Source organism: Carcharhinus amblyrhynchos, chromosome 22, assembly GCF_965287045.1.
Source record: "Carcharhinus amblyrhynchos chromosome 22, sCarAmb.v2.hapA, whole genome shotgun sequence".
Lineage (NCBI taxonomy): Eukaryota > Metazoa > Chordata > Chondrichthyes > Carcharhiniformes > Carcharhinidae > Carcharhinus > Carcharhinus amblyrhynchos.
In genome coordinates, this window is record NC_137345.1 from 31667169 (window position 1) to 31689868 (window position 22700).

General features: G+C 40.9%; 1 protein-coding gene across 1 annotated transcript; it reads right to left on the bottom strand.

The window, feature by feature from the left end:
* Positions 1-11994: 11994 nt before the first annotated feature.
* On the bottom strand, positions 11995-20638 carry tnni1b (troponin I type 1b (skeletal, slow)). Its single transcript, XM_080210096.1, is given in 5 exon segments — positions 11995-12102; positions 13507-13683; positions 15091-15180; positions 17825-17956; positions 20585-20638. Coding segments are annotated over 5 exon segments (561 nt in total).
* Between the last annotated feature and the right edge of the window lie 2062 nt (positions 20639-22700).

The window sequence follows — 22700 nt, forward strand, 5'->3', positions numbered from 1 at the left end:
TTTCTCCAGGTGCTCCGGTTTCCTTCCACAGTCCAAAGATATGCAAATTAGGTTGATTGGCCATGCTAAATTGTCCTTAGTATCAGGGTGACAAACAGGGTAAATATGTGGTGTTGCGGGGTTGTGGCCTGGGTGGGATTATTGTCGGTGAAGGATTGATGGGCCAAGTAGCTTCCTTCTGCACTGTCGGGATTCTATGATTCTATGATCGCTGAACTTTCTCCATTGAATCTCAAACCTCTGCTGATCCACCAAAGGAAGTAGCCTTAGTGAAGTACATGTGTGATGAACATTTAAACTTCTTATAAAGAAAATGGTTTATTATTTCATTTAGACTGTGCGAATGAAGTTCAAAGCATGTGAGGTGAAGTATTTGATGTACGTGAGAGGGACAAGTGATCCATGAAAGGAAGTATGCAGAACATGAAAAATCAAAGAACTTAACAGAATATTTAAGAGTGAATCCAAGTCTAAACAAAATAAAATGTTATTTGCTAGTTATATGGGAAGCAGCAAGAGCCATAGTCGCAGATAACCATAGACTGCTCTCTCCTTTGAGGGGAAGAGCTGACTGATGGTAATTTAATCATCACACCTCAGGCAATGGGCAAGATTAAGAAGGCTTGGAACTTCATGGACCTGTGCTGTTGGCATTGCTCTGCATCACAAACTAGCCATCCAGGTATATGAGCTAATCAACCACCCCCACCCCACTTGTCGAATATGTGCAAATAGAAATGTAATGAAATGTCCCAGTGTGATTGGAAGAGATTTATGTAGCTAGGTAAGGCGAGGTGAGGTGGTGCTGCATTCAGGGAAAGAGAGATATAAAGAAGAACCATAGAATCATACAGTGCAGAAGAGGCCCTTCAGCCCATCGAGTCTGTACTGACACAAAAGAAACACTTGAACTCCCACTTTATCCTATCTACCAGCTCTTGGCCCAATGCCTTGAATATTAAGGTGTGTCAAGTGCTCATTCAGATGCTTTTTAAAGGATGTGAGGCAACTGCCTTTACTGCCCTCCCACACAGTGCATTCCAGACCGTCACCGCCTTCTGGGTAGAAAAGCTCTTCCTCACAACTGCCCGAAACCTCCTGCCCCTCATCGTGAGCCTATGTCCTCTTGTGACTAACCCTTCAAATAAGGGGAACAGCCGCTCTTTATCCACTCTGTCCATGTCACTCCTAATCTTGTACACTTCAATCAGATCATCCCTCAGTCTTGCTCCAGTGAAAACAACCCAAACCTACATAACTTCTCTTCATAGCTTAAAAGTTCCATCCCAGACAGCATCCTGGTGAACTTCCTCTGCACCCCTTCCATTGTAATCATATCCTTCCTATAATGTGGTGACCAGAACTGCACACAGTACTCTAGCTGTAACCTGACCAAAATTCTATATAACTCCAACATGACTTCCCTCTTTTGTAATCTACACTTTTACATCAGCAGTCCTGGTATGGACATTTTTGGCACTACAATAATGCCCTATGAATGATGTTGCTGGCGGTGACTAACTCAGCCACCCTTTCTGCCCCTGAAGTATTCAATAAGCATCTTCAATACAGTGCTCAAGAAATGGGACGTCCTGACCACCAACATAGCATCTGCTGCATTTTTTACTCACCCTCAATTAAAGCACTTTAAAAAATGCTCTGCAATGCTTTTCCACCTTCTCAATGCTATGTAATTTATGCTAACAGCTCACCAATCAGATTTAAGTTATTCCTAAGTCTCAGTCTCCTTACCAACATTATCAAGGGAGTGTAGCAGGCATCCTTGTCACTGCTTGTCTCAAGTATGCTGCAGGCAATTAAAACAGCTCCAGTACCTCAAGAGCCAGGGGCTGATGGCAAATTGTTTGATGCTGCACAGTCACAAGGTACAAAATAAAATTGCTGCGTTTTTCAGCTGTCACTGTAGAACAATTAGTTTGAAACAGATCTGCCAAGACCTGTTCACTGTAACTCCATCCCCACCCAACCTTTCCTTCTATATATTTATTCTCTAACAATGATATATCCAACGCATGAAGTGCAGTAAATGAATCAGAATTAGAAAAAATTGATGATCTTCTTCCCTTAATATACTTACAAGATGTGTAGGGGATGATTTCTCTCGCACTGCACCCACCATCCTCCACTAACTCTCTCCCCCCGCCTCTCTCCCACATTCTACCATCACCATTTGTATCAAACATCTTTCAGATCTGTTCCCTTGTATTAGTAGTATGGGGTGGCATGATGGCACAGTGGTTAGTCTGCTGCCTCACAGTGGCAGGGACTCAGGTCCGATTCCCAACTTGGGTCTCTATCTATACACAGTTTGCATGTTGCCTTGTGGTTTTCCTCCGGGTATTCTGGTTTCCACCCACATTGCAAAAGATATGCTGGTTAGGTGCATTGACCATGCTAAGTTCCCTCTCAGTGTACCTGAACAGTTGCCAGAGTGTGGTGACTGGAGAATTTTCACTAATTTTGTTGCAGTGTTAATGTAAGCCTACTTGTGGCTTATCAATACAGTTTATTTTATTAAACAAAGAAACAGATGCCTTAACATGTTGGAAATGAATAGACCAGAATTTTACCAGCCCAGCCCCCACGGAAATCAAAGTAGATGAGGGGTGAAGCATGGGAAGGTCCCTTGACAGCAAGCGGGATTTTATAGTTTCCAGATGAGCGAGGTCCATAAAATCGCACCCATAGTTTTAGGATAAAGGTAGATCATTTAAAACAGATGAAGAGAAATTACTTCTCTCAAAGAATCTATGGAATTCACCAACCCAGAGTGCGGAGGATACCAGGCCAGTGAGTAAATTTAAGGAAGAGAGAATCAGATTTTTAATTAGTAATGGGTTGAAGGGTTATGGAGAATGTGCAGGAAAGTGGAGTTGAGATCAAGGCGAGATCGACCATGGTCGTATTGAATGGTAGAGCAGGCTCGAGGGACTGAATTGCATGCTCCTGTAACCAATTCTTATGTAATTAAGCAACTGATCCATGACAGACTGAGTCTAAAGCTACAGTTTTTGATGGGCATCATTAAATTATTCCAAAATTGAACTCCAAGATAACTTTGATTCAATCCCCACTGAATTGATATTGAATAGCAGCTATAAACTCCTATTGAGTATTAAGTGTTGCACAATATTTCCTCTATAGTCACAGCTAACTACTAATTGTATTTATTCATTCTCCAATCAACTGAGTTAGTATTGATTATGAAGTCTTCAATATTTCAGAGGAAAAAAATCCCATTATGTTAAAAACCTTGGAGTCTACATGTTCTCCCCGTGTTTGAATGGGTTTCCTTCAGGTGCTCCAGTTTCCTCCCACAGTCCATAAGATGTGTTGGTTAGGTGCATTGGCTAAATTCTCCCTCAGTGTACCCAAACAGGCACTGGAATGTGATGACTAAGGGATTTTCACAGTAACTTCAATATAAGACTACTTGTGACACTAATAAATTAACTTAAAAAAATCTTGTTGATATTTTGCAAAATTCCTAATAAATTACAGATTAAAATATTGTTCATAATTTTCATAGAAGCATACTCGTACAGTGCAGCAGAAGGCCATTTGGTGTCTGCACTGACTCCCTGTCAGAGTATCTTATCCAGGCCCTCTACCTGCCCTTTCCCAGTAACTCCATGCATTTACCATGGCTAATCCATCTAACCTACACATCTTGGGACACTAAGGGGCAATTTAGCATGGCCAGTACACCTAGGCCTGCACATCAATGGACTGTGGGAGGAAATCAGAGAACTTGGAAAAAACCAACACAGACACAGAGAGAATGAGCAAACTCCACATAGTCAGTCACCCAATACCGGAATTGAACCCAAGTCCCTGGCGCTGTGAGGCAGCAATGCTAATGACTATGCTACAGCGCCACTCCAGGGCATTTAGAGAATGGGAGTAGGTACCAAAAATATTTAAGTATGGCCCCTATGTAGTATGTAGTCCATTCATCACTGAGATTATTACAGTATCAGTTACATTTAATTTAATTTGAACAAACTATGTAGCAGATGTTGTGAGGTGTTGATTGTTGGTGGCATGACACCACTATAACTGTTTGGAAGAAAGCTCTGAAGTTATATTTTCAGAAACTCTGATGATGACAAACATTGGAGATTCATCTGCATTATTGCCAAATGAAGCAACCTTGGATACGTACGGCATTGAAATCATAGCTTCCAAGAAATGAGCATTTGAGATGCCAATCACATAATTTTAAATATTATGCTTTGAATCATGGGCTGGGATTCTTGAGCCGTTCATGCCGATGGGATTCTCTGTTCCTGCCAGTGGTGGACCACCTGCCAGTGGTGGACCACCTGCCACTGATTTCCCAGTGGTGTGAGGTAACTTCATTGTGAATTCCCATTGACAGCAGTGGGACCAAGGGACCTTGTTACTGAGTAAAATGCTGAGGGCAGGCCAGAAAATCTTGTCTTATTGTATCATTGATTTTGATTGTTTTTTTAATCCAGTAGTAACAACAACTTACAATTATATAGCATCTTAACATAAATCATATGATGGTTACAGCCCAGAAACAGGCCAATCATCCCATCATATTTGTAGCTTGTTCTCTGAACATTAATTTATCTAGAGACATTTTTCTGCCTTTTCCCCATGGTTCTGCATTTGTTTCTTTTCACATAATGATCAAATTCCCTTTTGAAAAGCTCAGTTGATCCCGTCTCCACCACACTCTCAAGTAATGCATTCCAGATCCCAACCAGTAACTGTGTGGGTAAGATTTCATCATGTCTCCATTGTTTCTTTTGTCAGCTATCTTAAATCTGTCCTTCAGGTTTTTGATCCTATTCAAACAGTTTCCCCCTTATCTACTCTGTCCAGACCCCTCGCGATTTTGAATGCCTCTATCTCCTTTCAATCTTCCTTTCTCCAAGGAGAACAGAGCCAACTTTTCCAATCTACATTACTGAAGTTACTCAGCCCTGAAATCATTCTTGTCAACCTTTCCTGCACCCTTTCTAATGCCTTCACATCCTTGCTAAGGTGTGATGCCCAAAGGTGGATGCAATACTCCAGTTGAGGCCCCACCAGTGTTTTGAACAGTTTTAACTTTCTCACTTTTGCACACTACGGCAGGACTTTACTGCCTCGCTCGAGCAAATCAGCAGCTACCAAGGAAGAGCTAGACACCAGATTAATGAGTTTGTCTCTTGCATCCATTTGGCCTGATTCTTCAAATTCAGAAGTGCCTAGCACAGAACTGAAGTGCTCTATCAGAATTTAAAAGTCCCGGCCTGGCTAAACTTATGACAAATATTTCTCTCGGGTATTCCTGTTGTCCTTTAATGTAAAATTGTTTGTCATGCTAATCTTATTCTTTGATTCCTCCATAGGTGAATTCCAGAGTCGGGGGGAAGGCGTGTGGTAGCGTGGCCCTTTAAGGGGGCGTTACCTGAGGGTCATGTGATTGGGCTGAACCCTATGGATTGTCAAGGTGAGAAGCTGAGCCAGGTCCCAGGTCGAGGAGATCCTGCAGTTGGAGACTGGGAAGAGTTGATGAGTCATACAATTGATTCAGTCTGACATTTTGCTATAAGTACAGTAGCCCTTGTCACTTTGAGTCACATCAAATTGTCATCAATTTATTACAGTTACCATATCCAAAAGTTCAAGCAAGTTAATTAGAACATAAGAAAGAATGTAAGAAATAGGAGCAGTATACCATTGAGTCCCACGAGTCTGCTCTACCATTCAGTACAATCATGGCTGTTCTTGGGCTTCAACTCCATTTTCCTATCTGTTACCAATATCACTTTAATTCCCTGATAGACTGAAAATCTGTCTATTTGAGTCTGAGTTAAAGAGAATTTGCCCTTAACATGATATCGTGGCACTATCATTAGCACTGCTGCCTCACAGTGCCAGTGGAACTGGGTTCGATTCCCGGCTAGGCTCACTATTTGTGTGAAATCTTCATGTTTTCCCTGTGTCTGTGTGTGTTTCCTCCGGGTGCTCCAGTTTCCTTCTACAGTCCAGAAGATGTACTGGTTAGGTGCATTAGCCATACTAAATTTTCCCTCAGTGTACTGAATAGGTGCCAGAGTGTGGAGACTAGGGGATTTTCCTGGGCTCTTCATTGCAGTGTTAATGTAAGCCTTCTTGCGACACTAATAAATAAATTTAAAAAAAAAAGAACTGGTTTTATTTAAGCTAACCAACATCTTGGGGTGGCACTGTGGCATAGTGGTTAGCACGGCTGCGTCACAGCACCAGGGACCCGAGTTCAATTCCGGCCTTGGGTGATTGTGTAGCATATGCACATTCTCCCCGTGTCTGAGTGGGTTTCCTCCCACCATCCAAAGTGGGTTAGATGGATTGACCATGCTAAATTAACCCTTAGTATCAGGGACTTTTGCAGGTTGAATACATATGGTTACAGGGATAAGGCCTGGGTGGGATTGGTGTCAGTGCAGGCTCAATGGGCCAAACTGGCTCCTTCTGTACTGTGGGGATTCTATGATTTTCAAAAATAATGTGTCCTGAATTACTGTCTCTGAAAACTTTCCCACTCTGAGATTAAACTGACTGGCCTGTAGTTGCTGGGCTTATTGTTGTGCCCTTTTTGAACAAGGGTGTAACATTTTGATTTAATCCCATTTTAACTATTGTTAAAACACCTTTAACAAATGTCCCAGAATGCTACATAGGTAAGTTATGAAATATTATTTGACGCAGAGCCACATAACATATTAGGGAGCTGACCAATTGCTTTATTTATAGATGGTAAGGAGCAAACTAAATAGGAAAAGAAAGATATAGACACTAGGAGGGTTAAGGAAGGAGGCCCAGAGATTTAAGGGCTCAGTGGGGAGGCAATGATGCAGTGGTGTTGTCACTGGACTCGCAATTGGAGGACCAGAGTAATGCTCTGGGGACCCACTTCAAATCCCATCATGGTAGATGATGAAATTTAAATGCCCTTAAAACCTGGAAATAATTGAATGATGACCATGAAATCATTGTCAACTGTTGAAGACCAATGTGGTTAACTAATGTCCTTGAGGGAATGAAATCTGCTATCCTTACCCGTTCTATGCCTACATGTGACTCTACATCCAGAGCAATATGGTTGACTATTAAATAGCCTAGCAAGGCTGTCAGTTCAAGGGCAATTAGGGATGGGCAATAAATGCCAGTAACGTCCATATCCCATGAAGAAATTTTTAAAAAGCAACTCGAGGTTTGGCCATCCATTCATGGAACAATTAAAATGAGGGGTGATCTAGAGGTGAGAATTAGAGGAGTGTGTATATCTCGAGAGTTGTAAGGCTGGAGGAACATATGGAGACAGGGAAAGATTAATTGGAGACTTGGTCACATTGAAACGTTTAGTCACTTGATGTGCTTTGAAGTGCAGCCACTGTTGGTGAAACTTGGTGTAGTTGGACTTTGTGAACTCCTTTTAACTTGTTTCCTTTTGAAAAACGGACAGATGCATTTGTTTTAAAATTGATTTGAGGCACTTCATCACTTTGGTTCTTTCTGTGTGTCTTCTCAACACTGGACTTCAATTTTTAACCAAACAACTTCAATAACATATCAGCAGGAGTTTGAATCAATTTTGAAGCAGATTCTTGTAAAAGGTGATAGGAAAACAAACTTTAAAATATGCTTCAAGTTTTAAAAGAATTAATGAGGAGCAGGTTTTACAAGACCCAACCCAGAAGCTGATATCTGATTAAATGTAATGTTGCCATAGAGTCTCTTAAACAATTATGGATTCTGATCTATTGCTGATAATTGGAACACTTACATCTTGCTATCTTTTACAATAGGACTTAGAAAAAGTTTTACATCAATCTAGATTGATTTGCATTCAGTTTGAAATTATTTTCTATGCAATAAGCATTGGGAATGTGGAAAGACAGTAGAAAACTAATCCAAACCTTTTCCGTGGACTACATGCAAATTGCACTGTCAGGAGCTATTGACCTGAGTTAAAATTGGTTTAACTGATTTGTGGTTTGCAAACTTATGCCTTCATATCATATGACTCTACCTGCCATTTCAACAAAAGCACTAAAGATAAAAAAAAGTGGCAATGTTGTACAGAATAAGCTCCAGGAATTGAATCACTGGAAAAATAAATTAAGTATTCTCCAAATATACATAAAAACGCTCATGGAGTTTTGAAATAAGATGGATATTAGAAAGCTCCCGCGGGCCACAGATATGCCAGTTAGGTAGATTGTCCATGTTAAATTGCCCTTTAGTGTCCATAGATGTATAAATTAGGGGATTAGTGGGGTAAATGCATAGGGTTATGGGGATAGAATGTGGGGTGGGCCTAGTTAAGATGTCAGATAGTCAGTGCAGAAGTGATGGGCCAAATGGCCTCCTTCAGTACTGTAGGGATTCTGTGACTGTGATTACTAGAAGCAACAACCTTCAAATTCACAGCATTCGACTGACTCATCATCATAACTTCAGTGAGAGAATTATGGAAATTATAAGGAAATGGGAGGTCTTCTTATCACTCCTTTTAAGCCACATAATGGACCTGGGCACAGAGGCAATGATCCAATGCCTGAGAATAACAAGTGTTGTATAGCAATAGTTTGTATGCAGAAATGGTTGAGGTGTGCAGACCTCCACAAAAAAAATTAGCAAGGGATCTCGGCTTGAAAGATGTTAAACAAAAATGGGTGAAAGAATCTGAGTATGTTTAGTTGCTTGGGCTGACTGGATCATTGCAGATGGGAGAGGAGAAGATATGGGGAACAAAATCATTCCCACAAAGTCTCCATTGGTAAGAAATAGAAAGAAGTAACTGAATATCAGAAATAGGAAGGTGGCCATATAGCCTCTCAAACCTGCTTTGTCATTCAGTAAAAATCTGGATAATCTCCTGCCTCAGCTTCAATTGCCCACCAGTTCTTCAGACCTTTACTTCCTTCAGAGATCAAAATCAGCCTTGAATATATTAAATGATGGAGAATCCAAATCTCCCTAAGGTAGATAATTTGAAAGATTCACAATTCTTTGACTGAAGAAATTTCTCTTCAACTCAGTCCTAAATGAGCAACCTCTTATTGTGAGCATTGATACCTGTGCCTACCTGCGTCACAACTATGGTAGGATTAGCAGAGAGGTCAAGAACCAGGGGATGTATTTTTAAATTAGAACAATGAAAGGGGACTAGAGGGTGGTGGGGATCTAGATCACTGACTGACAGGGTGATAGGTACAGAAGCATCAATGCATTTAGAAAACAATTTTGATATGCATATAACATGCCAGAAATTACAGAGCAAGAGTTAGAACATGGATTAGACAGAATTTTTATTTTTGGGCTAGCATTGAAATAATGGGCCAAATTACCTCCTTCTGAGACATAAATTGCTTTGTGTTTCTCTGGAGGATGTCGGCCGGAAGTAAGCTTAGCCAAAACAGTTCAGTTGCACTACTCTGCTCTGAGGAAGGGTTATTCTGACTCAAAACATTGGCTCTATTCTCTCTCCACAGATGCTGTTGAATCTGCTGAGATTTTCCAGCATTTTCTGTTTTTGTTTCAGGGGCACTACTTTTGCTCTTGGAAACAATAAATCTCCTTTGCTATCTGTTTCTAAATTTGTGGCTGTTACAAAACAGTTTATTGTAAAGATGTTAATGTTTCAGCCTTTTTCATCATCATATGTGAATGCTTACCTGGGCGTTTTGCAGGAAAAATTGATGTCCTTGGTTTTGGTGTCAGCTGGAACTGATAAAACAACATCATCGGTCCTCTCATTTCAACTCTTATACTTTGCATAAGATGTTGCCACAAAAACACCAACCACCAAATATTTTCAAATGTATTGCTCCTTTACTAAGCATCAGCAGGCTATGTAAAACAATGGATTTCAAAAGAAGAATCTGGTATTTACATCGTCATCCAGGAGCTGTGAATTTAGTTTTATTTGATCCGAATTTACACCAAAAGCTGAAAATCAGAGCAGTCTTTTAGTCAGCTCATTTGGTCTGTCTAAAAATAATATTCCTCATTATCTTCTCTCCAGTGCAGGTCATGTTTTCTTCAAGCAGTTCCAGACATCTTCAAATGCAGAGAAATAGAAGCATATAAAGCAGGAGAAGGTAGGAATCTCTTGAATTTCTTGAAGCAAAATCATCTGTAAGTTGCATGCGAAACAAAAGCATACTGTATATTTTCAAGAGTTCATTATTGTCAAAAATACTAAATATATATAGGTTCATAAGTTCATAAGCTATGGGAACAGAATTAGGCAGCTCCGCCATTCGATCATGGCTAATATGCTCCTCATGCCCATTTTCCTGCCTTTTCCCCATAACCCCTCAAATCATTATCAATTAAAAATCTGTCTAACTCCTCCTTAAATTTACTCACTGCTTTACTCCGCCACACTTTGGGTAGCGAATTCCACAGATTCACAACCCTCCTCAAGTCTGTTTTAAATTTGCTACCCCTTATCTAAGACTATGACTTCTCGTCCTAGAATGCCCCTTAAGAGGAAGCATCTGCTCCATGGCTACTTTATCCTTTTTTTTATCATCTTGTATATCTTAATTTGATCTCCCCTAATTCTTTTAAATTTCAGAGAGTGTAGTCCTAAACTGTTCAATCTCTTTTCATATGATAAACCCCTCATCTCTGGAATCAATCTAGTGAACCTCCTCTGTACTGTCTCCAATGCCACTACATCTTGCCTCAAATAAGGGCACCAAAACTGTCCAGGGTACTCCATGTGAGAATGGATTTCAATGTGAAGCCATTTCTGGTTTCAGATTTGCCACTGTGGAAGCAACACATATCCTAACCTAAAGATCTGAGGATCATACACATTGCATTTAGCTTGTCCCACATGATAAGTACATTTTGTGCTGTCTTCACATGCTGGAATTGCATTGCAGGATATCATTATTACGTGTGTGTGGGGGGGAGGTGGAGGGGGAAGGGGGGGAAGGGAACACTTCTACCTCTTCCTGCCTCCATTGGAAGAAATTTAAAAAAATGTAAGATGCTTATATGTATCCTGAATGGGTCAGGTGCATGTAATTAACTTTTGCGCAAAGATACTTCAATGTCAATAAATTGGGGACGGACAAATGTAATTATTGGATGAACAGGGCAAACTATTGCTAAAATGGTATACATTACACGTGGTTTACATCCCGAATGAGTACCAATTTCTATTGAAACTGAAGTATTGTGAGATATCAGGTCGCAGAAACATGGGCTGGAATTATCCAGCCCTTCCCACGGCAGGGTCAGTAAGCCATTTGAAATCTCCTTTCACATCAGCCGGACTGGATGATCCCACCAGCATTAAGGCCTCGAGAATTCTGGCCTCAGGGTGGGATTTTCTGCACAATCTGCCACATGTGGTGGCATCCTGCCCTTGGGACTAATGTAGCTTCCCATTGAATGCAACCCCCCCACCGCCAGAAAACCGCTATGGGGGCCCGCCATCAGCAGAACCAGAAGATCCCACAACCGTGAGCTGCTGGAAAATTCCAACCTGTTAACCTTCTCAACATTAAGCACCATTTCTTCAAAGAGAATTAGCTCTCATTTTGGTGCTCAATTCTGTAATATGTCGAAAAGCTTTGCGGCGTTACCAACATTTTGTTCTGAAGAAAAAGGGTAATAAAGTGAGAAAAAAAACAGAAATTATTGCAATTTTAGCTGAAATAGTGCACAACACAGTATCCTTCTCTCTCGCACTCTATTCCAATGAGAAAAAGCACTGTTTGCATACTTTTTGGAAATATTTGTGAATTCTCATTCATACAGTGGGCTATACAATAAACATGGGTATTACTGTCTTGTTGCAATGTTTTGATGGAAATTTCTCAATCTTTAGTTCTAAATATTAGGAAAAGCATCTTGAAGCTTACTGAGAAAATATCTGTTTCTGATACCCAGGATATTGGCTAAGAATGACGTGTATTGAAGAAGGGTAAAGTGGGGGCCTTTCTGTACTTACTGGCCAGAACCAGTTTTAGCAGCATCAAACATTTTCTTTCTGCCTTCCATTCCAGACATCGCCTCCACATTTTTACGCCAATCACTAACACCAACAGGACGCTCCTAAGGGTTGGAGACAAAACATATCAGCAAATGTCCTTCATCTGTCTGCGTTTTCAGAAGATTTATCACTTAAAAAGTAAACCTTCAAAAGAGTTAACCTTACTCTTAACAGTCCTATTTTATTAAGGTAGTTCTGTGCTGTTTTAGCGCAGCATCAGGGACAGGAGGCGGGAGGCCTCTCCCCTCCCCAACCCTGAAGCATGTCTTGCAGCAGCACAGACAGTCTGCCATTAGTTGGCAGTGGGATCTTCCAGTCCCGCCGCTGTGAATGGGATTTTTTCTTGTTTGCACCTTTTGTTGCTGGGGAACTCATGTTGAGAACAACTGGAAAATCGCTGTCCTGGATCTAAAGGCTAGTGAAATCTATGGCTAATACAGAGAAAGATTTGCATTTATATGGCACTTTTTACAGCTTTTGGTTGTCCCAACATTCTTTATAACAATTAAATACTTTTGAAATGCATTCATTTTTGTGATGTAGGAAAAAGGGCAGTCAATGTGTACACAGCAACTTCCTACCAATAGTGTTGCGATCATGAGCGGATATTCTGTTTTCCTTTTCAGTGACAATGATTGAGGAATAAATATTGACCAGGAGATTGACGATCATCTGAACGCATCTTTATGAACAACTTTCTAAACTGCATGTTTGGATTTTAGAAACTGGCCCACATCATGCCCATTTACAACAAAGGACAAGCAAATTATTCAGATATCAAAAATAAACAACCCAAAATTATAATATACTATATTGCCACAAATATCTCTTGGGACCTTCTCACTAAATAACAATAATTTGTAACAATTTATTTTTCAATATCTATTATTATTACAGGCAGCACAGTGTCACAGTGGTTAGCACTGCTGCCTCTCAGTGCCAGGGACCTGGGTTTGATTCTTGGCTTGGGTGACTGTCTGTGCAGAGTCTGCACTTTCCCCCTGTGTGGGTTTCCTCCGGGTGCTTCAGTTTCTTCTCACAATCTAAAAGACATGCTGGTTAGGCACACTGGCCATGTTAAATTCTCCCTCAGTGTACCCAAACAAGCACCGGAGTTTGACGACAAGGGGATTTTCACAGTATCTTTATCGTAGTGTTAATGTAAGTCTACTTGTGAATAAACTTTAACTTTATTTATGGTTGGTCAGTGTTCTAAGAGTCACTTCGAGTTTAAATCCCAGTTATGACTGGCTTTACATTTCCCCTTCTAGATGGCTTTGTCAGTGAGGACCAGAGCAACTAAACTACAAAAGAAGAAAATTGGTTATTGATATCTTGCATCCACAATTTTCAACCAGGGGCAATAATGATGGGGTTGAAGTATATTATAAACCAATGAGCTGTTTCCTAAAGTGCTTTGCTAGTAGGCAGATGGTATTTTCTATGGTTGGTGTTTGCTCTCATACCTTTTCTGAATCTTCCTTTTTGACTGACTTCAGGTTAGCACGAAGATCCATGGATACTTTGTGCTTGGATCCCAGCAAGGCCCTCAGCATAGCATCAGCAGAAACTCGGACCCGGCGGAGAGTCGGGCGCTTGAACTTTCCTCTGAGATCAAAAACTTTCAGATTCAAATCCTGAATCTTAAAGACCAGAGATAAGAACAGTAAAAGTAAAATCTGCCTAAAATACAAGCCACAAAATGAAAGCACTGGACAGTCCCACAATGATTGTCTTGTTTTGTGACAGACAGTGCTGTCAACCTTGTTAACCAATATGATGTAACTTTGACATTAACTGGGTCAGGATTTCCCGACTACGTGGTGTGTTTTCCAGCAGTGATGGTGGTTCACCATTGGTCACTGTTGGGATCCTCTGGTCCCATTGATGTCAACTTCCTTTTGCATTGCTTGCCCGCCCCGCTGCTGCCATAGGTGGGAAGGGCCAGAAAATCCCACCCACTGAAATTCATGGGCTAGATATAATACAGAGACAGATTCTGAACAAGGTGGAAGGGCAATAGCGTGCATGAAACTCGGAAGATATTTGGGCATGTGGTAATTTTAATATGGTCCAATTTTAATATGGATGCTTCATTATCAATTTACCTCTGGATTTTGTGTCTACAATGCACCCAGTGGATATGATTTTATTTATATTCATGCAGTGTCCATCCCAATTTACCCTTAAACTGCTAGATAATTTCAGAAGCATTTAAGCATGAAACATGGCTAAACCGTGGCAGAATTCCTTCCTTAAAGGTAGTTAGTAAACAAGATGGGTTTTCATATTATCATTGGCAATGGTTTCATGGTCATCAATGAACTTTTATTGAATTCAGTTATCACCATCTGCCATGATGGGATTCGAACCCAGGCCCCCAGAGCATTACCTTGAGTCTCTGGATTACTAGCCCAGTGACAATACCACTGTGCTACTGCCTTCCCATGAACTATAACACAATCTCAACTCGGCTATGAAAAGGACCAATTCAAGGATGGAATTTGGAGCATTGAGAACATTTGGAAAGAGATGGAAAAGTCAAAACATGGAGCTAGGGTGTCCCATTTCAATGATGCCTCGCTTGATCTACTGCTGAGTGCAGTAAGAAGCAGAAAGGAGGTAATGTTCAGCTCAAATATTTATGTCTTGATGTCATAGGGCAAAGCAGGGATGCCTTCCATGGATGGAGAAGCCTTTTCCCAGATCTTCAATCATAACATTTGAATCAGTCCATGAAAACCCTACATCTATGAAGAATATGGATGCCAACATTGCCACCATCTTAAAAGGATAAAGATATCTTAGCCACAGAATGCTAGCAGTGATGTGCCAGTGGTCTTCTTGATGGAGACAGGTAAATGGGAAGTGGAAAGGGGAACTCCATTCAAAATGCTCCCATAATTTACCTGCTGTACTCTGTACACAACTTAGTTATTCTGGGGGAGTGAATCTCACTAGCTCTCAGTCACCTCAAGACAGGAAGCTTAGCTGCAGTAGTGCTACCCATTAGATGGAAGGAGAAGCTAACACATTTTTTGATTACCTACCTCTCTTGTATTGTGTATCACTTTGGCTTCAATATCATATCGCTCCTCATCCACTATGTTGACCTTCTCATGGAGTTCCTGGCAGAGTTCCTTCAGTTTTGAAGATGACAAATTTATTTTTGTTACAAAATGTAATAAATAAATGTATGAAAAATTTGCAATTGTTCAACAAATCCCATTTTCCCATTAATTCAGTTTTTAATTAAATTTTTTCACTTGTAACAAAAAATCTATGTGTGAAAGCAGTTTAATGGATGAATAAACCTTTTGACGGCATTTGAGGTGCAAACTGTATGCAATAAGAATAAATTAAGAGAAAGGAATATTAATTTCAATTTGGAATTGTTAATTGCACAGAAAGAAGCCTAATAATGAACCAGGCAAGCAAAAGAACCTTAATCAGTATTCGCTATAAGCCCACTGATTCTCAGAGATTATATTTCCTCCTTCTTACTGTCTGTAAGGATTTCATAGAATCGTAGAATCATAGAACCCTACAGTGCAGAAAGAGGCCCTTTGGCCCATCGAGTCTGCACCGAACACGATCCCACCTAGGCCCTACCCCCATATCCCTACATATTATACCCACTAATCCCTCTAACCTACGCATCTCTGGACACTAAGGGGCAATTTCTTAGCATGGCCAATTAACCTAACCCACATATCTTTGGACTACCAAATTTCCTACCATTCTCTAAATTCCTCTGTCTCAATTGTATCTTGTCAATGAGGCAACCTTCCATATCAGTGCCTCTGATATGTCTTTCTTTTTCTCGGGCAAGAACTCTGCCCAGATGTGGGTGGCAGGGTCCTCAGTGTGCTTGTCCTATTGTCCACACTTTTGCTCTTACCACTTCTCCTACCTCACTAAACCATGATAGGATTCCCCTCATCCTTATCTTCCATCCTCCATCATGAACAGACCAACCTTCACCATTTCTACCACTTTTAACACAATGCACAACCAAAAATCTTCCTCTCTCAGCATTCTGCAGGAACCACTCCCACTGTGACGTCGTGGTCCATCTGTCAATCATCCTGAACAGAGGGGGTAGTGGGGACTGGGGAGGTGGAGAGAGGTGGTGGTGGTGGAGAGTGGGCTGGGAGAAGGGGTAGGGAGGGAGTGGGAAGGGGTGGTGAGGGAGGTGAGGAAGAGTGTTCCAAAGACCCATGACTCTGTGAGAGAGAAACAAATTTCTGCTCATCTGTGTCTCTATCATAGCTTAGGAGATTGCTACTCTATTCTCACTGTTCCTTTTCTGGTAATAAATGCAAATAATAAAGAAGGAGACAGCTCTGCAGTTTAATTCTCTCTGGCAAAGTGACTGAGTAATATTCTTTCCTGCATTATGTTAACACAACCTTGTTTTTAAATAACACAGGAGGAGCATAAATCACCAACAATAAATCATTATGTCACATCTAATAGCATGTTCATTGATGCCAGTGTCATTCCCATATGAGTTAATGGGTGTTTTAAAAACAATTACACATTAATGTTATTTGCAAAGAACCGCAAAAGGTTTAAAAGCAATTTTGAATTCTTTAACTCAACAACTCGCATCTACACAGTGGCTGAAATGTTACCACCGTTCACATCAGTGAGATTTCCCCATCCCGCTGCAATGAACAGAGATTTGGCTGGGCGTCAAATTCTCCGAACTTGCTGCGGCAGGAGTGTGACGTGAATGGCCAGTGAGGTGGCGCCCAATATCTGAAAGGTGCCACTGAGCTGCAGCAGATCTGAGACATTAGAGCAAGATTTTCCCTGCAGATTGCTGAGCCCCATTTTCAGGCTCAAGTAGGGTGGGGAGGGCGGTGGTGGGGGGGAGGGGAGTGGGGGCGAGGGGGTGGTCAGAAGCCTATATATACAATTTGGGAAACTCATCACTCATTATCATTTTTACAAAGCAGCTAATTAGTAGCCAGAGGATAGGCTCACAGGCCATTTACATGCTGGATTGGCTCTCAGAGCTGGAGGGCTAATTAGAGGCCATCCAGCTTGAAAGAAGCAGCAGGATCTTCTGGAAAGTTAAGTGAGGTAGAGGCTGTTTCAAAATGGAGAAGCTAGCCAGAATTTTAGCAGCACACCCGCCTCTGAATTGGGGCAGGCATGGCTCTCAGAATTCTCCTTTGGCCTCGGGTGGGATTTTATGAGCCTCGCCCAAGCGAGGTCATAAAACACCGGCTCTCTCCAACTCTTTTATAGTTCAAATAAGCTTTTGCAGCAACCTCCTCTATAGGGTAGCCTAAGGCTGCTGCTGAATTTAGGTAGGTAAAAAAGACCTCCATGAAAATGGAGCCACAGAATTGGCAATCGATTTTTAGTGTTTGCCCTGTCTCCATCTTCAAGGGTGTAAAACTTAATCCCAGGGCAAGTGGTGAAAGCTTCATCAAAGTGTCCTGTTCCAAGGAGCAGCTTAAAGTGGGCAAGTTTTAGGGAAGGAATTCCTGAGCTTGGGAGCTGGACAGCTGAAAGTATAAACTTTTGTGCTGAGGTGAAGGAATTTAAAGGTGAGGAAAGTGGCTAGAATAGGAGGAACACAAAGTTTTCCATTTCACAAATACTCTTGTCCAAATTACTGCCAAGTCAGCAGCACGTTCACCCTCCCAGAAAGTGAATCCACATTCCTGAACCTGTTTAGGTTTGTGGAGTAAACACCAGAATATGAAATAAAAATCAGGTTTTGCATTAAAAAAATGAAGTGGGTGTATCCCATTGGTAAATACTTACCTGCAGCTGAGTAAAGGACAGACCAGCAATTCTTATAGGTGGGACCCGTTCGACAAGAAATCTTTCTTTTTCTTCACTTTTTTCTGCTGTTTCTTGGGCCAATTCTTCTGTTGCCTTTGCCAACAACAAACTCTAGAGGCCAAATTATGGATTTGTTAAATTCTTGCCGTGCCTTGAATGTTAAATTCTTATTTTAATAGTTACACGTATTGAGGCCACTTTACACAGTGAATGCCCAGCAAAAGGACATTTACTGATTGGCTGGAAATGCGCACACCAAAGTTTTGAATTCATTTGTTGGTGCACAAGTGGTGCAGTTCCAGTGTAGTAGACTAGAACCTGGGATGTAGGTCAGGCACACCATCTGATTCTAAAATGCCAATTCAACTCCAATAGATTGCTGGCAAAATATGCATCCTGTGTTAAAGTGGGGCATTTCTGGAACTGGCAAGGACAATGAGAGTCATGTCACTGAGATTCCACCATTTATAGTTGGCTATCATTAAGTCTATAAAATAATGTATTGATATGAGATCTAAGAAATAAGGGCTGACTTCTGGAAAGGCCATAATAAATTTGACCTTCTCCTCTCATTCCATCAGTACAACGCCTGAAGCTAGCTTACCTGGACTACATTAGGGGGGACAAAGAACAAAGAATAATACAGCGCAGGAACAGGCCCTTCAGCCCTCCAAGCCTGCACCGATCATGTGTTCCTAACTAGACCATCCGTTTATCCCTCTATTCCTAGTCTGTTCATGTGGCTATATAGATAAGTCTTAAATGATCCCAGCATGTCTGCCACAACCACCTTGCTTGGTAGTGCATCTCAGGCCCTCTGTGTAAAATACGTCCCCCGCATATCTGTATTGAACCTTACCCCGCATCCCCCCCCACCCCCTTACCTTGAACTTGTGTTTCCCCTTGTGTTTGCCATTTCCAACCTGGGAAAAAGCTTCCAACTGTTCATCCTATTTATGCTCTTCATAATTTTATAAACTTCTATTAGGTCGCCGCTCAACTCCTGCTTTCCAGGGAGAACAACCCTAGTTTACTCAATCTCACCTCATAGCTAATACTCTCCATACTAGGCAACATCCTGGTAAACCTTTTCTGTGCTCTCTCCAAAGCCTCCATGTCCTTCTCATAGTGTGGGACCAGAACTGGATGCAGTATTCCAAATGTGGCCGAACCAACGTTCTATATAACTGTAACACCATATGCCAACCTTTATACTCTATGCCCCATCCAATAAAGGCAAGCACGCCATATGCCTTCTTCACGACATTTTCCACCTGCGTTGCCACCTTTAAGGATCTCTGGACTTGCACACCCAGATCTCTCTGTGTGTCTGTACTCCTGATGGTTCTGCCATTTATTGCATAGCTCCCCCCCGCCCATCACGGCATTAGATCTACCAATATGCATCACTTCGCATTTATCTGGATTAAGTTCCATCTGCCATTTCTCTGTCCAATTTTCCAGCCTATCTATGTCCTGCTGTATTCTCTGACAATGTTCATCACTATCCTCAACTCCAGCAATCTTTAGATGTCTTTAGGAGTCTTTAGATATCTGCCTGCTTGCTGGTGGAGTGCTGGAATACAATGAAGTGATGCTCACTGCCACCGATACCTCTCTGCACAAAGTGAGTATCACACAGAGGCACCTATTCAGAGCCTAGCGCCCATCACTCCTAATCTACATCTTCATTATAAGGACATGTCAATCCTGAAGTTTGCTGCTCACTTCTTTAACATGACTGCCATCCTTGTCGCCTAAATAACCCATTTCCTTTAATGCTGCCACTGTCCCTTTTAAGCAGTGACATGTTTTACTTCCTGTTGGATGCCTCTCTCTCTCTCTCCTGCAGGTGTTTTTTGATTTGATTTGATTTATTATTGTCAGATGTATTGGTATACAGTGAAAAGTATTGTTTCTTGCACACTGTACAGAAAATACATACCGATCATAGAATACATAGGTGAGAAGGAAAGGAGAGAGTGCAGAATATAGTTTTACCGTTATAGCTAGGATGCAGGGAAAGATCAGCTTAGCATTATTAGAGAGTTTAAGGGAGTTAGAGCTCAGTTTTAAGAGCTAGAACGAGAGTAAAATATAGAAATAGAGGATGTGCTGGAGACAGCTCGCAAAAAGTCACCATGCCCTGGCACCTTCTTGAATGTTTTTTTTGGACTCCGACAATGTTACTCCCAACCATCAACCCGATCATCTGGTATTATTCATGGACCAATTGCAGTCTAACTACCGACGCACTATTTTGCGCTCCATATATTCCAGGTATTTAAGTTTCTATGTGAATTGACTGACCCTGAATTTCACCATGGGATCACCCCCCACTACCTTGAGACAGGCAGATGTCCTGTTCTAACTTAGCCCTAGTGACTTAATGCCACTGTCAGATAGTGAGCTACCTGGGACTGATAGCCTTCCTAATGCCGATGACCTCTATCAGTTCTCAGGATGGTCACTAGATGGAGCATTTGAGATTACAAAGCATTTCCCAGAGAGGGAGTGAGAATGAAAAATCCCCAATAGTGCTCAATCTCATTCCAACTCTATTCACATCACCTCTTGGCCCATCAGTGTGTGGGAAAAGATGGCACCATGGAGAATCTCATTCTCTGGCCTGCGGCAATAATTCCATTGATGGAGCTTAATAGAAGGCAAGCATCCATTGAAAACTGTTTATGTACAGTTGAAGTTAAGTGAGATAAATGATAAATTCCAATCACTTACCTTAAGCAGGAGCTTGCGGGATGCTGTGATCTTTGACTTTCTCTACAGAAACATTAAGAAGTGGTTAATCTATTGCTTCTCCTGATGTTCATTTCTGCTTCCATATTCTTATCATAATTCTTGAAACACCTTCAGTCAAAACATATCTGCAGTGTTTGCTTCAAACTTTACTTTCTTTATGTCCTTCTTAAGAAATGTTTTTAGCATTTAGCTTTCCCCTTTACTTCTTTAATTTCACATTCGTTTCCTTATCTTTCAATATTTCCTCTTCTAATTGGTTTCTTTCTTTTATTCTTTACTTGTTTGATGGACAGGCTCACCTTTCTCATTGTGAGAAACTAATACATGTTTTCAGAATGGCAAATTGATGGTGCAATATTGTAGCAAAAATATAACAGATAAATGAGCACAGAGCTGGTACTCAGTACTGACCCGCACCTCTAGATGGCACTGTTTTTGAAGGTTGAAGCTGCTTTGATTCTGAACACTTTTTGTTCAGATTCTGGGATACTGGCACCAATAAATATTCCCCTACGGGATTTAATGGCCTCGCTCATCCAGAAACCGTAAAATCACGCTGGAGGTCAGCAGACTTTTCCATGGTCCACCCCTTTCCCGCTCCGATTCCTGTATCGGGCAGGACAGTAAAATTCCGGCTTAGCTAGTTTTTACAGCAACACACTTGTCTCTATTATTCCAGCAAAATCAAACCTCATGGATCTGATTCTGGGATAACAATTGGATTTAGTGGCGTAACTGGGTCAGAATACCCTGCAGAAAAGAAAATACTGCGGATGTTGGCATCTGAAACAAAAACATAAAATGCTGAAAACTCTCTGCAGGTCTGACAGCAGCTATGAAGAATGGAGCCAATGTTTCGAGTCTGGATGACCCTTTATCAGCATTGGGAGTAAAGACAACAATTTGATAGCCCTTCTCGAAAGATTGGCTCTATTCTTTCTCCACAGATGCTGTCAGACGTGCTGGGATTTTTCAGAATCCCCTGAAACCTGAACTAAAATGGGACTAAAGTAAATCTGCCGTTTACCAGAACATGCAGTCTCATTCACCTGCCCGATACTGAAGCAAACCTCAAAATCTGCACTAAAAAATGTTATTGATGATATAACCCAATGCATGTAGCACTTTAACTGATCTCTCTTTGGTGAACATGTAGCCTTAAAATGACAAAAAAAATGACTGATGGAAAACACAGATTTGCATCATCTGACAGGACACACAATTACTGGAAATTTGCTCTGGATGGTCATTATCTATTTCTTTTAGCTTTTGATTAAAAAAAAACATAAATAAGATTCATGTTGTTTAATTGACAAAACATAATTTTGAATTGAAAGTACCTGGGTCTTTTGCTAATTTTATTCTTTACATAGTTTTCTGTGCAAACGGAGATTCAAATTATTTCTGTCAGCATAGTCTATTTTTGTCATTGGACTAATTGTTTTCATTAGCTCTAACGCAAATAATGTGCTAGACTTCATTTCAGACTATGCCAGAATAAACCCAATATCTCACTGATTTTGACTGAAGCATGAGTAATTGTGAATTATATTCACATGCAGGTCATAGGTCAGAAGAATACAGTAGATCCCACAATTGAAAACAATGCTGGTTTTATATTTTGTTTTTAACAAAACATCTATCCTTTACAAAGCTATCATATGTTCATTCTTGGCAATAATAATAAAAAGCTGTGTATTAGTCAGGAGGGACTTGCCTCACCAGATATCAGAGCCATAACTACTGACCATTCCATCTCATCGCTGTCAACTGTGTTAGAAAATAATTTCTGACACAAACACAATCTTTGCCACAGCAAAAGTTGCAGCTGAGTAATTGTTACTTTCCACAGCAAAAAATAAATGATTTTTTACACTGGTGTTTGACAATCACACTACAGACTGAGTTTAGAAAGTAAGCATCCTGTCACCATGTAAAGTGTTAGTCATTTCTCTTTAACATTGATGTCATTATTTTCTCTTTTCAACTAACAGAAATGCCACACCATTCATTCAGCAAATGGCGTTCAAAAGGATAGCATTAAAAGCAGCAGCTTCATACTATTGCTTCCGTGTTGATCAGACGTGCTTTATTA